Source organism: Lontra canadensis, unplaced genomic scaffold (genome assembly GCF_010015895.1).
Source record: "Lontra canadensis isolate GAN:19392208 unplaced genomic scaffold, GSC_riverotter_1.0 scaffold238, whole genome shotgun sequence".
NCBI classification, from domain to species: Eukaryota; Metazoa; Chordata; class Mammalia; order Carnivora; family Mustelidae; genus Lontra; species Lontra canadensis.
Genome location: NW_022631232.1, coordinates 301,682 through 318,082, shown reverse-complemented (window position 1 = coordinate 318,082; position 16,401 = coordinate 301,682). Strand labels below are relative to the sequence as shown.

Here is a 16,401-nt window from a genome sequence, read left to right as displayed (position 1 = left end):
TATTGCCGTTTTAATGATTTAATCCTCCAATTCATGAATATGGAATGTCTTTCCATTTATTTAGGTCTTTAATGTATGTCAGTAATTCTTTGTAATTTTCAGAATGTAAATTTTGCACTTTTTTTGTTAAATATCTTCCTAGGCATTTTTTCCTTTTATGACACTGTAAATAGAATTGTTTCCTTAATTTTCTTTTCAGATTGTTCATCATAGGTGTATACAAACACTACTGGGTTTGTTTGGTGATCTGTTTACTCTGCAGCTTTGAATTCATTTATGAGTTCTGGTAGCTTTCTTATGGATTTTTAAATGATTTTCTATGTATAGGATAATGTTGCCTGCAAATATAGATGGATTGACTTCTCCTTTTCCAATGTGGATCCTTTCGATTTCATGTTTTTTGCCTAATTGCCCTGTCGGAAACCTCCAGTACAATGCTGACTAGAAGTGGTGAAAGCAGGCATCTATGTCTTGCTTCAGCTCATAGGAGGGAATCATCCAGTTTTTTGCCACCAACTGTAATGTTAACTGTGGGTTTTCCTTCTACGTCCTTCATCAGGTTAAGGATATTCCCTCTATTCCTACTTTTTTGAGAGTTTTCTTTATTATTATGAAGAGTTGTATTTTTAAAAAACTTTTTGGCAGTTCACTGAAATTAAATGATGACATGAAATGGTAATGTGGTGAAGTTTTTTATTCTATTAATATGGTGTATACATATATTGACTTTCTTGAAATTAACTTTGTTTGGTAATGGTCTATAATTCTTACGATATGTTTCTGAATTCAGCTTGCTAGTATTTTTTGAGGATATTTGCATCTATATCATAAAAGTTATTGATCTGTAGTTTTCTTGTGATGTCTTTGTCTGGTTTTGGGACCAGTTTTTTTTCCCATGACCACTTTTTCCTCACTGAGAAGTTTTAAAATTATTACATTAATTTCTTTGTTATCAATCTATTCAGGTTTTTTATTTCTTCTTGGGTTTGTTTTGGTAGTTTGTGTCTTTCTAGGCATTTGATAATTTCATCTGATTTATTTAATTAACTGGCATGCAATTGTTGATAGTATTCTCTTACAATCTTTTTCTAAAATTTCTGTGAAGGCAGTAGTGGTGGCTGCTCTCATTCCTGATTTTAGCAAATAGAGTCTTCTCGCCTTTTTTTTTCTTAGTCAGTCTAACTAAAAGTCTGTTAATTTTGCTGTTGTTGTTGTTGTTGTTGTTGTTGTTTTTTCAAGAAAAAAATTTTGGTTTTGTTGAATTTCTCTATTTTTTTCCTCTTTTCTATTTCATTAATTTCTACTCTAATCTTTATTATCTCCTTACTTCTGGTTCCTTTGGATTTACTACACTCTTCTTTTTCTCATTTCATAAGGTGGAAGTTACAGCTTTGAGATCTTTCTTGTTTTCAATGTACTCAAATATAAATTTCACTTTAAGTACTACTTTACATGAATCCCATAAATAGTGGTATGTTGTGAGTTAATTTTCATTTGTGTCAAATTATTTCCTAGTTTCCCTGTGATTTCTAATGACGTTCATTATTTCAAATTACATTGTTTAATTTCTACATATTTTCAACTTTCCAAATTTCTTTCCATTATTAATTTCTAATTTCACTCTGTTGTGATCACAGAATATACTTTGTATAGTGCCAATCTCAAAAATGTTATTGAAGCTTTTCAATTGCTTACCATATGGCATATATATAATTAGGTCTAGCTGATAGATTCCATCTCATTTAACTTTTGCCTACTAATTCTATTATTAAAAGTGGTATATATAATTTCTTACTATTTTTGTCTATTTATCCCTTAAATTGGCCAGTTCAAACGGGTATCTTTAGTTAAAATCCAAAGCAATCATAAAGCTCACCCTGATTCTTTTCTGTCAGGGACCACACCATTGTACTCTCAGTTGAGAGTCTGAAAACAGTTTCAGTTGTTTGATATATTTGTTCAGTTATCTGGTTCTTCAAAGCAGGAGTATATGCCTGATCCCAGTCTGCCCATAATTTTGTCATTTGGTTTATTTTAGCATATTTTGTACAATTCTAAAACAAGTTGCTTATAGATTCCCCTTACCCCATGTAAAGTCAAATTGGAATTTGTACTCCTTAGTTTCCTAATAACAGCATTATAAGTATTAATTTAGTTAGTATATGAAAAGTGCTTAGAAGAATTAAGCAGTACATAAGAAGTATTAAATAAGTTGTATCACTGGTGTTGTTATAATGAACCACAGTGACCTCTCCACAAAGTCAATGGCTCCCACATTTCCATTTCTTTACCTCCTACCCTTACCTGTCTCCTTATACTGACTTGGGGGAAGGAAGATGAGGATTATTGTTATAGGTAGTAGAGCTGGCTTAGACGCCTTTTGGCAAGCTCTTATGAAGGTATCTAGTCCCAATTGTTGGAGTTTCTTCTTATGACATATAATGACTCTTTGTCCTCACCTGTGAGTCCCATCAGTTTATAGTAGGCAAACAAGACAAATCTAACTCAGTATCTTACTTTTCTTGTATTTGCATGTATTTTTATACAAGCTTCTACTTAGAAATGGAGATGTAGAGGGATGCCTGGGTGGGTCAGTCGGTTAAGCATCTGCCTTTGGCTCAGATCATGATCCCACGGTCCTGGGATGAAGTTCTGCATTGGGCTCCTTGCTCAGCAGGGAGCCTGCTTTTTCCTCTGCTTTTGCCCCTCTTTCTGCTTGTGTCTCTGTCAAAATAAATAAATCTTTAAAAATCTTTTAAATGGAGCTCAGTCAGTTAAGCATCCAACTCTTGGTTTCAGCTCAGGTGAACTCAGGTCATGATCTCAGTGTTGTGACCTAGAGCCCTGTAGTTCTGTACTCAGCAGGGAGTACCTTGGGATTCTCTCCTTCTCCCTCTGCCCCTCCTCCTCCTGCTCTCTTTCTCTCTCTCTCTCAAATAGTAAACAAATCTTTAAAAAGGAAAGGGAGATGTATTCTGTGAAATGTTCAGAAGATCAACAAAGAAGTTCCTATCTAGTAAGATTGTTGGAGGATGAAACAAAATAATTCAGGACAGTGATATGATCATATTTGTTGCTTGGAATCATCATTCTATTGGAAAGTAGCAAGATGTAAGGCAAAGAGATCAGTAAATATTGTGGTTGTCCTGGAGTTTGTGGCTGTTTGCATTAGGGGAGTGGCAGTAGAGGTATAATGGAAAGTAGAGGTATAATGGAAAGTAGAGGCAGTAGAGGTATAATGGAAACTGGAAGGATTCCTGAGATCCTTAGGAGGTAATCATTGAGACCTGTCATTTATTGGAGCACTTGGTATTTTTCAGTCATGTACTAAATTCTTTATATAAATTATATCATTTAATCCCAACAACTCTATGAAGCATTAGCCTCATTTTGTAGATGAGACACAGGGAAGTTTTAATATCCAAATTTTAGATCCAAGTTATACAACATGTAAGTAAATGCAATTAATTCAAACTCAGATTTGTTCAAAGCTATGCTTCTTACCACAGTGCTAAAATCTTCAGCACTTGGATCCTTCCGTGTGTCATGAAAACCATGAGTCTAACCATCTGCATGAAAAGCTGTTCACAGAGGATCCAGGAATTCCCCACCCTATCAATAAATCGTTATGCCTCTATCACAACTTAACATTTTGTGTAAAGTTTCGCAGGCGAGGTAAACATAATACCAGGCAAGGTGGGCGCAAGGCAAGATTTATTAAAGGCACTCTCTAGCGAAGTTTCAGGGCTCAGGAGAAGGGGAGCCAGGAAAGTCACGCTGGGAGGAGGTGGGCACCCTTGGGCGAGGTTCCTCAACTCCGGAAAGGGGAGTGGGGGAAGTCGCACTGGGAGGGAGTTGGCGGGGATCTTTTATCGGGCCAAGGCAGGGCATGGGCTCACATCCATATTTGGTGATCGGAAAGTATGGGGTGAGGGCTCCTGATACTCCTGTTTCCTGCATAGGTATCGGGTTACCTATGGAGAGGTGACCTGGGCGTACACCCTTTTGGCTGGAGAGTCTAGGGTTAAGGAAGGGGGTGGGGAGGGGACTGGAAGATGGTGGCCCTGGTGGTCATTTCTATTGTTCCTCCTGCATTCCTGGAACCGCCGACCCAACATTTTTTAATAACTGCGACAACAATGCTTCACTCTTCTTAAGACCTCTTCTCTTTCTTTTAAGTATTTTCTGGAATCATTTATATCAAAATTGTTAATGGCAACTTTTCATTCATAATGAGCTACAGTCTTTCTAAAAACAAGTTTTAAGAACACATTCCTCTTTGCAAAGGAAACAGTCAACAAAACAAAAAGGCAACCTATGGAATGGGAGAAGATATTTGCAAATGTCTTATCAGATAAAGGGTTAGTATCCAAAATCTATAAATAACTTACCAAACTCAACACCCCAAACCCCCCAAGTAATCCAGTCCAGAAATGGGCAGAAGACATGAACGGACATTTCTCCAAAGAAGATATACACATAGCCAACAGACATGTGAAAAAATGCTCAGTGTTACTTGGCATCAGGGAAATACAAATCAAAACCACAATGAGAAACCACCTCATATCTGTCAGAATGGCTAAAGCTAACAACTCAGGAAACAATAGATGTTGGTGAGGATGCAGAGAAAGGGGATCCCTCTTGCACCTTGATGGGAATGCAAACTGGTGCAGCCACTCAGGAAAACAGTATGGAAGTTCCTCAAAAACTAAAAAATAGAGCTACCCTATGACCCGGCAATGACACTATTAGGTATTTATCCAAGGGATACAAACATAGTGACTCGAAGGGGCACCTGCATCCTAATGTTTATAGCAGCAATGTCCAAAATAGACAATATGTGGGAAAAGTCCACTGATAGATGAATGGATAAAGGAGATTTGCTATCTTTATCCATTCTATATAGATATAGACAAAGATATAGATATATTTATCTATTATATATATATGTATTTATCTATTTATATATGTATCTATATCTATCTATTGTATATATGTAATATATATATGCCAATATATATTGTATATATACAGAATGGATAAAGATACCACATATATAATATATACATTACCAATATTCATATATATACACACACACCACATATATAATAGAATATTACTCAGCCATCAAAAAGAATGAAATCTTGCCATTTACAATGACGTGGATAGAACTAGAGGGTATTATGCTAAGCAAATAAGTCAGTCAGAAAAAGATAAATACTATATGATTTCACTCATATGAGGTTTTTGAGAAACAAAACAGACGAACATAGAGGAAGGGAAAAAAATAAAATAGGTAAGAACAGAGGGAGACAAACCATAAGAGGCACTTAACTATACAGAACAAACTGAGTGTTGCTGGAGGGGAGGTGGGAGGGGATGGGGTAACTGGGGTGATAGTCATTAAGGAGGCCACCTGAAGTAATGAGCACTGGATGTTTTATGCAACTCATGAACCACTGAATTCTACCTCTGAAACTAATACAGTATATGTTAATTAAATTGAATTAAATAAATATTTAAAAAAAAGAAATCAAAGGGAAAAAAGAACACATCCATCTTTCTGTTGTATATATTTCAAACTAACATATCACCAAAACTAATTCACTTAGATTAGTACGAAAATCCTTAGCAACAAAAAATTTGGTAATGTGACCAGTTTCTGTTAGTCCTAATTCCTCAGTGTGGCTGAATGAGGTCTAAGAAAACATAAATAAGATGACAGTGTCTGGGAGAAATAAAAAACTCTTTGATTCTCAATAAAAGTATGGAGGAAAGGTAGGATCTCTTGCATATAGGAACTAAAGAAATAAAACTGCGTAGTACAAACAGAGAGAGAGAGCATGATACTGAGATCAAACCAGTAAAGTTTTACGACTGATTTTTGAGATCTGAAATTCTAGGGGCAAAGTGCTGTTGGGTTATGGCCTCAGTAGTTCACCTAACCAAAGGGCTTCACATGCTTAGGAGCTCCTCAGAAGAGTAGTAGCCTCCAGCTGCCCTGTATGTTTTAAACTTCCAAAAATGTGTCTGCCTGGAGGGTCTATATTTATCTTATGACTCAGCAGAAGAAACAGGTGGCTGGGTCTTTTTTCCCTCCTATCTTGAGTCTTTTTTCCAAATGTACTCATTGTTACTATATTTCTGATTAAAGAAGAATATAATAAATTGATGGAAAAATGGAAGAGTAGGAAATTATCAGAACAAAAGTGAAAAACCACTATCTCAATCATTACTTCCTTTCCTAATTTACCCCACCCCCTCTAATTTGATTTCAAGAAATGAACAGCAAGGCAAATGGTGGCTATTGGTGAGTTGGGGGGGTGTCAGTGGAGGGAAAACTGCTACCTTTTTTGTTGTAGCTTAGAAGAGGATGTGCAATCCCCTCAACACAACCACTAAAGTAACAGTGGTTAACATGACTATGGAAAGATGCAGCCCTTCTCTGGTAATCAGAGAAAGGCAAATTCCAGCCACAGGGAGAAGGGGTCACTTTTGACCTCCGGAATTAGCAGTGATGAAAATGAGGGACAGGGCCTGGTGTGGTGGGGAGGTGGGAGGTTGGTAAATCGTTGCACTTCTGCAGCACAGCTGGTGGGAGGGGAAAGTGGGGGCCAGAGTTGGAGGATGACATAATCCTCACGTGACCAGGAGCTGCTGCGAAGTCCTTATATTCCCGGGCTTCTTTCTCCTCTGGGTACCAGCTCCTTACTGTCCTGTTGGCGTTCCTGCTTGTGGCCAAGAGAAAGAGGACTTAAATTCATGAAATCTCAGAAGGTTGGTTTGAGGAAACCTCTGGGACGCCTGGGGTGGTAGTGGCTGAATCTAGCGACAGGAATAGGTCCAGGCTCACTTTGCCCAAATCCTTGCAAACTCGTTGGGAGATGATCGTATTTTTTTTTGTTTGTTTGTTTTTGAAAGGACGGTGGGGAGTAGGTAGAAGTCTCCTGAGAGACACCTACAGATTGAGTGATAGTTTAGAAATAATCGGCTTCTCTCGGATTGGCACGCTTTCCGTTTATCCTCCTCTTTCTCCAATTCCGTTGAGGAAATGAGGTGTGGGCTGTTGTGTGCGGAACGGCTAGAATCCTGGGGTGGAGGCAGAAATTTAGACGTAATTTGAAAATATTTCCTCTCATTCAGTGGCTGCCTGTTGGTCCTGCGGTGGGGGGGGGCGAGGGGACTGCAGCCCTGGCAATGGCTAGGCCAAAAGGTTGAGGGGCTGGGGGTGGAGGCAGGGATCCCGGAGGAAGGGATAAGGATAGGAGGAACCAGGAGGTAGGAAATTTTGGACAACGACAGTTGTGAGGATCCTGGACTCAAGATAATGAGTGTCTTGTCTCTCGGACTGGTGGATCCACAGAGAACTCCCTTCTCCCCGCTCCCTTCCTTTCTGTCTGCAGGTCCAAGGGTCTGTGTTCACAGACATCTCGAGGCAAGAAAAAGAGAAACTATCCCGAATCCTCACAGGTCAGTGCGAGGGAGGCACTCAGACCGGGTCTCTGAGGGTGGAAGTTGGGAAGGGCTAGAGCAGGGTAAAATTTGCAGCCTCACAGCTCAATTACTGGTCTGCTCCCTTTCTCCCAGGCCCGTCAGAGAGGCCATTAGCCTTGTCTGCTGGGGAAATGGTGGGTTGCAGAGGGAGGAGAAAGGAGGCGGAGTTGGAGTGCAGGAGGAAGGAGCGGCATCTTGAACTTCAGAGGGCTGGACCTGTGTGGCAGCGGGTGGGAGATTAGGTATCTTGCTTCAAAGAGAAACTGACAAACCTGAATCAAAAGAAACGAAGCAATTCGCTCTACATTTTCTCCCCGGGCTTAAGCTGGAAACAACATCATGCAAAAACCCTGCAAAGAAAATGAAGGAAAGCCCAAATGCTGCGTGCCAAAGAGAGAGGAAGAACGCCCCTATGGAGAATTTGAACGCCAGCAAACAGAAGGGAAATTTAGGCAAAGGCTGCTTCAGTCCCTCGAGGAATTTAAAGAGGACATAGACTATAGGCACTTTAAAGATGAAGAAATGACGAGGGAGGGAGATGAGATGGAAAGGTGTTTGGAAGAGATAAGGGGTCTGAGAAAGAAATTTAGGGCTCTGCATTCTAACCATAGGCATTCCCTGGACCGTCCCTATCCCATTTAATGCATTTCTCACCTGAATTCAACTATTTTCTGTTATTAATATTACCACCATTGGCTTCTTTTTGTCTGCATTTTCTTGCTAGATATTGCTGCCTTTTTACTCCTATCCTCTAGTGTTCCTTTGATTTGCATATGACTCCTGTTACCAATGTCTCATCTTTTGACCCAATCTCACTCATTTAATGAGGATGTTTTATTCATTTGCATGGGAAGATGCTTATTTATATTGTAAAGTAAAAATAATAAGTTGCAAAACAGTGTGTGTGTGCATGTGTGTATATATATACACACATATGTGTACATTTATATATGACAAAATGCAAAAGAAAAAGTATGAATTATTATACACCAAAAGGTTAACAGTGAACCTCTGTGTGATTTATATTTCATTTCTTTTTTGGCTATCTGCATCTTCTCATTTTCCACAAAATGAATATATATGTGTGTGTATGTGTGTGTATTGTGTCACAAAAAACTAAAATAAACAGACACAAAAACCTTGTCAATCACCTTTGAAGGGCAGTAAAACACTTAATAAACTTCTGACAACAGAACTATAAAAAAGAAATGTAAACTTCAAATTACCTCTGGATCTCTTAGTCAGAGGAATAAAACTGGCAATTATTACAGATATACTTGCTTAAGACTCAGTCTTTTTCACGGGGAAAACATTTGGCTCACAGGGCTGCTGTGAGGAAGAAATGAGGTGACTCTGAGCTGCGCTTGGTGGACTGGTGTTCCCACCTGTGCGTATAGAACCCCAACCCGCTGCAGAGCATCAGTTATTTGAGGGCGGGCCCTGACATGACTCACCGTGCTCAGGAACAAGTCCATTAGTAGGCAAGGCAGTGGGGGCTTCATGCCAGTATTTGTTGAGCCCTGCCCTCCTCTTCTCCTGGGTTCTGCCCCCTGGGTTCTCCCCTGCTGGGCACCTGCTGCCTCTTCTGCTGCGACCATTGTTCTCTGCTGGCCTTCACTGTTCCTGGTGCACTGGGGTCCCCCCAGGTGCCAAAACCCACTCACTTTCCTGGAGTTCCTAGTGGGCTGAACCCCTCACTCTGTATTCTGAAGCCTCTCTGCTTCATGGTGACCCTTCACACAGGTGAGACTGCTTGGGCCTTGCAGGGTTCCTAGCAAGACAGCCTCTTCTGTTTTCAATCCCAGGACCCCTCCTCTGTATTAGGGGTTGGACATGATGAGGCCGTTTTTGGAGTTGGACCAAGGTACAAGTTGGAATAAAAAAAAAAAAAAGCTGTAGTTAGCGTTGCCTTAGGTCTAAAGACTAAGGTTTTGTCTTCCTTCTCCTGTGAGATGATGTCTCCCTGAAGTCTCCTTGCAGGCCTGCCCTGTTGGGTCAGAAGACTCTCAGGGGACAGGTATAAATTGCACAAAACAATGCAGAAAATAGATCTAAGAAAGCTATCCCCAACTTTCTATTACTTTCCTTCCTGAAACATGGAAAAATTTTGTAAGACTAATATATATATATAATATATATAACATATTATATATAAACATATACATATATGTCTACATATGTATATGTACTTTTTAGTGTACATATGTACAATATGTATTGTACGTATATTTAGTGCATATGTGTGTATATATATAAATATATATGTTTAGTCTTATAAAAACATATACACACACATAGCTATACTTATATATATTATACACATACATATATGTGTGTGTGTATATATATACATATAGGTATATGTATATATATATATATATTTAAGCATTATTTCCTAATTGGACTTAATGCATTTCGCATCTCAAAGTAAATACCATATCATGTATTTCATTATACTTCTTTTGATTAGTGACTTATATATAGTGGATATGTAATAAATATTTACTTAGAATCTAGTGTTCTTGGCCCAGTTTTACTTGTTTGCATAAAATGGCAATAATCTATTTCACTGCAAACTATAATTTGGATTTTCAAGTAGGACCCAACAGGAAAGGAATTATTTCTCATATTCAGTCTACAAAATTATTGTAACATTGAATAACTGATTTCTCAAATAGCTCTTTACATTATAATCATCTGGAGTACTTGCTAAAAATGCAAAATTTGGACACATGTCCCCATACTCACTGATACACTTACTCTGAATCAGAATCTCTGCATTTTGCCCTGGCCCTCCATTTGGGGTCTCCTATGATATCATGGTCTCCATTATTGCTTCATATACTCTCATCATAGACCCTGTTTCAGCTAAGCAGTGCAGAAGTCTCCTTATAATCAAAGAGTCAAATGGTTTACAATTCATAATTTAGGGCTCCTGAAAGTCAAAATGGTGGTTATCATAGCCTAAAAATTGTGTATCTAACAAGTAAGTCTATGTGAACAATAAACATTATTCAGCCTCAGTAGGAGACAAAAAATCAAATGGAAAATAAAATTTTAAAATTGCCTATCAAATAGACAAATGTTTGCTTACAATACTCAGTTTTGTTGAGGATGTAGGCATTCTCATAGTTGTTGAGAGAGTAAATTGCTACATCCATTTTTTTTTTGCTTCTATTCACAGTAAGTACCAAATGCTGTATATATTGCATATACCATGACCCAATAATTCTACAGTTTGGAATGTGTCCTAAGGAAATAATCATAGTAGTGAGCAAATGTTTAGCTATAAACATTTTTTATTTAAGGATTTCACATATTTATAAGGATTTTTTTTAAAACCTAAGAATCAAGTACATGTGCTATCCAATCAGAAGGAAATGAACATAGATTCCTCTTCACCACATACACAAAAGTACACCCGAGGTGGACTGAAGATGAAAACGAAGAACAAGGAGCCCCTGGCTGGCTTAGCTGGTGGAACATATGACTCTGAGCTCGGGGTTGTAAGTTTGAGTCCCACAGTGGGTGTAGAGATTACTTAGAAACAAAATCTTTTAAAAAGAGAGAAAGAATGTAAATGTGAAGAACAAGAATAAAATATTGCAATGAAAATTAACTAAAAACATGTATAATCTTGTGATGTCATTATCTTCTTAAGCATGAAAAAAAATCCAGGAATTATAAAGAAAAAAATATAAAATGTCCAAAGACAAGAAACAGCCTGTGAAGAAATATTTTCAATACCGTGACAAATAGTGGGAAAATATCTCTATAACCCCAATAGACTTTACAGATGGAAAAAAAAAGGTTAAAAAACCAGTAAAAATTTGTATATACCATATGACCCAGCACTTCCACTGCTTTGTATTACCATAGAGATATATGTACACATATGCATGGGAAAGCATAGATTGATGTTTACTGTGTCATTGTTTGTAAGTGCCAATATATTAGAAATAGCCTAGGTCATCAAAAGGGAAAGGTCAAATAAAAAGTTGTCTATCTATGCCAAGAAAACTACACAATAGTTAAAAAGAATGAGATTCTTATATTGAAGCATCAATATAAGAATATTGTTAAATAAAGACATAATGCATCTTGGGGTGCCTGCGTAGCTCAGTCAGTTAAGAATCTCCCTAAGGCTCAGGTCATGATCTCAAGGTCCTGGAATCAAGCCCCATGTTGGGTTTCTTGCTCAGCAGGGAGTCTGCTTCTCCCTCTGTCCCTCCCTCCCAGCTCCTGCTCTCTTTCTCTCACAAATAAATAAAATCTTTAAGAAAAGACATCATGTATCTTTATGTTGCTATTGTCACAAATAATATTGTCATAAATAATTAATTACCTGGTTCATACTGCTTTAACCATACCTCTAATTTCAATCTCCTCCCTATAACACTTCTCAGTTTGATGGATATCCATCTAGAAATTTATGTATTTCCATTTTTCATTTTAATTACGTATTATAATACTACATTGTGACTTTCAGGAACCCTTAATTAGGAATCATAAACCATTATAAGGAGACTCCTGCACAACTCAGCTGAAACAGGATGACTGGTGAGTGTGCATATTAACATAGCTTTATAATTATTGTTTTATGCATTTGTCTTTTAAGTCATATAGGAAAAAAGGAGTTATAAAGCAAATATGAAAAACTACTTGCTTTTATATTTACCTATGTAGCTACCTTTACTGTTGTCTTTTATTTCTTTATATAACTTTGAGTTACTTATGTTGTTTCTCTTCTTCTCAGCATGGAAGTCCTATAGAACTTTCCAGAGGTCCGCAAATATAAATACAAATGAATCTATTTTCTATAGTATGAATGTACTGTATGTTATTAAAATTATTCCCCGTCACTCAACATGTATTTCTATACTTTGCCCACTAAAAACAATGCTGTCTGCAATTAAAATGTTTGCACATATATTCAAATTACTGGTGATTATATTTCTACAGAATAGATTCTGAAAAGTAAGATTGCTTGATCAAAAAGTATGTGATCTCTTAGATTTTCCAACTTCCCTTGCACATATGTTGGGGTCCCAACCTAATATCTTATATTACCAAACGTAATATAAGACACTTCTAAAACAATGCTGGGTAATCTTTCCATCTCCTTTCAGTGATCTTGGAAACCATGTGTACCATCTGGAACACATGACTGTGACATGAATGCAGGCTGGATACCTGAATAATCAATAGAGCAGAGCCATGCAGGAAAACCAATAACTCTCATTAAACTATGACGTGAATGAGTAATAAACTGCTTAAAATCCACTGAGATAGCCTATTTCATCTTAATATACTGTTTTACCCACACCTCCAATTTCAATCCCCTTCTCACAATTAAACACACTAGTTTGATGGATATCCATCCAGAAATTTATATATTTCTGTTTTGCATTTTAACTAAATATTGTAATATTACATCTATTGCCCTGTTGTTTTTATGCAACAATATTCCTGGAGGTGCTTCAGTATAAGAATCTTATTCTTTTCATGGGGCGCCTGGGTGGCTCAGTGGGTTAAAGCCTCTGCCTTCAGCTCAGGTCGTGATCTCAGGGTCCTGGGATCGAGCCCCACATCGGGCTCTCTGCTCAGCAGGGAGCCTGCTTTCTCCTCTCTCTCTGACTGCTTCTCTGTGATTTCCATCTGTCAAATATGTAAATAAAATCTTTAAAAAAAAAGAATCTTATTCTTTTCAATTACTGTGTAGTTTCCTTGATATAGATAGACCACAGTTTATTTAACATTTCCATTTTTTAAAAGGTTTTATTTATTTGACAGACAGATCACAAGTAGCCAGATGTAGGCAGAGAGAGAGAGAGGAAGGGAAGCAGGCTCCCTGCTGAGCAGAGAGCCCAATGTAGGACTCGATCCCAGGACCCTGAGACCATGACCTGAGCCAAAGGCAGAGGCTTAACCCACTGAGCCACCCAGGTGCCCTAACATTTCCATTTTGATGACTTAAGCTATTTCCAATACTTTGGTTCTTACAAGCAATGTCATAATAAACATTTATCTATGCTTTTCTGTGCCCCTGTGTGCATATATCTCCATGGTAATATTAAGTAGTGAGAGTGCTGGATCATGTAATATGTACATATTTTTGTTGGTTTGTTTATTTACCACAAAGCATGCCATAAACATATCCATCACCTCCGAAGTCCTCATGAATATTGATGCAAATATCCTCAACAAGGGCTGCCTGGGTGGCTCAGTTGTTAAGCGTCTGCCTTCAGCTTAGGTCATGATCCCAGGGCCCTGGCTCTGGTCATGATCCTGGCTCCCTGCTCAGTGGGAACCCTGCTTCTCCCTCTCCCACTCCCCCTGCTCGCATTCCCTCTCTCACTATCTCTCTGTCAAATAAATAAATAAAATCTTAAAAAAATATCCTCAACAAAATACTAGCAAACTAAGCCAGCTGAAGGATTTTATATCTTGATGAATTGGGGTTTACCCACAAAATTCAAGGGTTATTCAACATATGAAAATCAATGTCAAAATCTTATATTAATAAAGGAAAAGGAAAAACACATTATCGTCTCAATTGATAGAGGGGGAAAAAAGCATTTGACAAACTCCAATACCCTTTCATAATAAAAACACTCAACAAACTAGGAATATAAGTAGATTGCTTCAACATAATAAGGGGCATTTATGAAAAACTCAATGCTAGATCATACTCTATAGTGAACAATTGAAAGCTTTCCATGTGAGATCACAAATAAGACAAGGATGTTTGCTTCCATCGGTTTTGTTCTGAAAGTTCCAGCCAGAGAAATTAAGCAAGGAAAATAATTGAATCCAAATTGGAAGGAAAGAAGCAAATTATTTTTATTTGCCAATGGCATTATCCTGTATATAGAAAATGCTAAAGAATATGTAAGAAGTCTACTAGGAGCCCAGGACCTGATGGATTCCCTGGGGAATTCTACCAAACGTTCAAAGAAGAAATAACACCTATTCTCCTGAAGCTGTTTCAAAAAATTGAAGCAGAAGGAAAACTTCCAGACTCTTTCTATGAAGCCAGCATTACCCTGATCCCCAAACCAGGCAAAGACCCTACCAGAAAGGAGAATTTCAGACCAACATCACTGATGGATATGGATGCTAAGATTCTCAACAAGATCCTAGCAAACAGGATCCAACAGCACATTAAAAAGATTATCCACCATGACCAGGTGGGATTCATCCCTGGGCTACAAGGATGGTTCAACATTCGCAAATCAATCAATGTGATAGAACAAATGAATAAGAGAAGAGAGAAGAACCACATGGTCCTCTCAATGGATGCAGAAAAAGCATTTGACAAAATCCAGCATCTGTTCCTGATTAAAAAGCTTCAAAGTATAGGGATAGAGGGAACATTCCTGAACTTCATCAAATCTATCTATGAAAGACCCACAGCAAATATCATCCTCAATGGGAAAAAGCTTGCAGCCTTCCCGTTGAGATCAGGAACACGACAAGGATGCCCACTCTCACCACTCTTGTTCAACATAGTATTAGAAATCCTAGCAACAGCAATCAGACAACAAAGAGAAATAAAAGGTATCCAAGTTGGCAATGAAGAAATCAAACTCTCTCTCTTCACAGATGACATGATCCTTTATATGGAAAACCCAAAAGACTTCACCCCCAAACTACTAGAACTCATACAACAATTCAGTAATGTGGCAGGATACAAAGTCAATGTACAGAAATCAGTGGCTTTCTTATACATTAACAATGAAAATACAGAAAGGGAAATTAGAGAATGGATTCCATTTACTATAGCACCAAGAACCATAAGATACCTGGGAATAAACCTAACCAAAGAGGTAAAGGATTTGTACTCGAGGATCTACAGAACACTCATGAAAGAAATTGAAGAAGACACAAAAAGATGGAAGACCATTCCATGCTCTTGGATCTGAAGAATAAACATTGTTAAAATGTCTATACTGCCTAGAGCAATCTATACTTTTAATGCCATTCCGATCAAAATTCCACTGGTATTTTTCAAAGAGCTGGAGCAAATAATCCTAAAATTTGTATGGAATGAGAAGAGACCCCGAATCGCTAAGGAAATGTTGAAAAACAAAAATAAAACTGGGGGCATCACATTACCTGATTTCAAGCTTTACTACAAAGCCGTGATCACCAAGACAGCATGGTACTGGCATAAAAACAGGCACATAGACCAGTGGAACAGAATAGAGAGCCCAGATATGGACCCTCAACTCTATGGGCAAATAATCTTCGACAAAACAGGAAAAAATATACAGTGGAAAAAAGACAGTCTCTTCAATAAATGGTGCTGGGAAACCTGGACAGCTATATGCAGAAGAATGAAACTCAACCATTGTCTTACACCATACACAAAGATAAACTCAAAATGGATAAAAGACCTCAATGTGAGACAGGAATCCATCGGAATCCTAGAGGAGAACATAGGCAGTAACCTCTTCGATATCAGCCACAGCAACTTCTTTCAAGATATGTCTCCAAGGGCAAAGGAAACAAAAGCGAAGATGAACTTTTGGGACTTCCTCAAGATCAAAAGCTTCTTCACAGCAAAGGAAACAGTCAAAAAAAAAAAAAAAAACAAAACAAAACAAAGAGGCAACCCACGGAATGGGAAAAGATATTTGCAAATGACAGTACAGACAAAAGGTTGATATCCAGGATCTATAAAGAACTCCTCAAACTCAACACACACAAAACAGACAATCATATCAAAAAATGGGCAGAAGATATGAACAGACACTTCTCCAATGAAGACATACAAATGGCTAGCAGACACATGAAAAAATGTTCATCATCACTAGCCATCAGGGAGGTTCAAATTAAAACCACATTGAGATACCACCTTACACCAGTTAGAATGGCCAAAATTAGCAAGACAGGAAACAACAT

The 16,401-nt window shown here is 37.9% G+C and overlaps 2 protein-coding genes across 6 annotated transcripts in view; both read left to right on the top strand.

The window, feature by feature from the left end:
- The first annotated feature begins 6,670 nt into the window (after window positions 1-6,670).
- Window positions 6,671-9,865, top strand: TCEAL7 (transcription elongation factor A like 7). 2 transcript variants are annotated; one of them, XR_004381628.1, is made up of 4 exons: window positions 6,671-6,777; window positions 7,404-7,470; window positions 7,820-8,398; window positions 9,852-9,865. XR_004381628.1 is itself a non-coding variant. In XM_032849655.1 (3 exons), exons 1-3 carry the CDS (start codon window positions 6,763-6,765, stop codon window positions 8,134-8,136), a joined length of 399 nt encoding a protein of 132 aa, XP_032705546.1. In that variant the 5' UTR covers window positions 6,671-6,762; the 3' UTR covers window positions 8,137-8,768. The 2 variants fall into 2 exon arrangements, 1 of the variants encoding a protein (XP_032705546.1); XM_032849655.1 differs by lacking the exon at window positions 9,852-9,865 and having other exon boundaries at window positions 7,820-8,768.
- The window catches only part of TCEAL9 (transcription elongation factor A like 9), a 45,505-nt gene continuing 35,835 nt past the window's right edge, over window positions 6,732-16,401 (top strand). For 3 of the 4 annotated variants that reach the window (XM_032849662.1, XM_032849656.1, XM_032849661.1), the window contains exons 1-3: window positions 6,732-6,777; window positions 7,404-7,470; window positions 11,984-12,054. The gene's annotated coding sequence lies outside the window, so the exon portion shown is untranslated. Of the gene's footprint in view, window positions 6,778-7,403; window positions 7,471-11,983; window positions 12,055-16,401 lie in introns of those variants that run through there. The other variant, XM_032849660.1, reaches the window with a different exon arrangement.

Excerpts from the sequence above, each read along its gene's own strand:
- TCEAL7 (XM_032849655.1), top strand. Across the intron at positions 7,471-7,819 it reads ACTATCCCGAATCCTCACAG|CTGGAAACAACATCATGCAA; the intron begins GTCAGTGCGAGG and ends CCCGGGCTTAAG.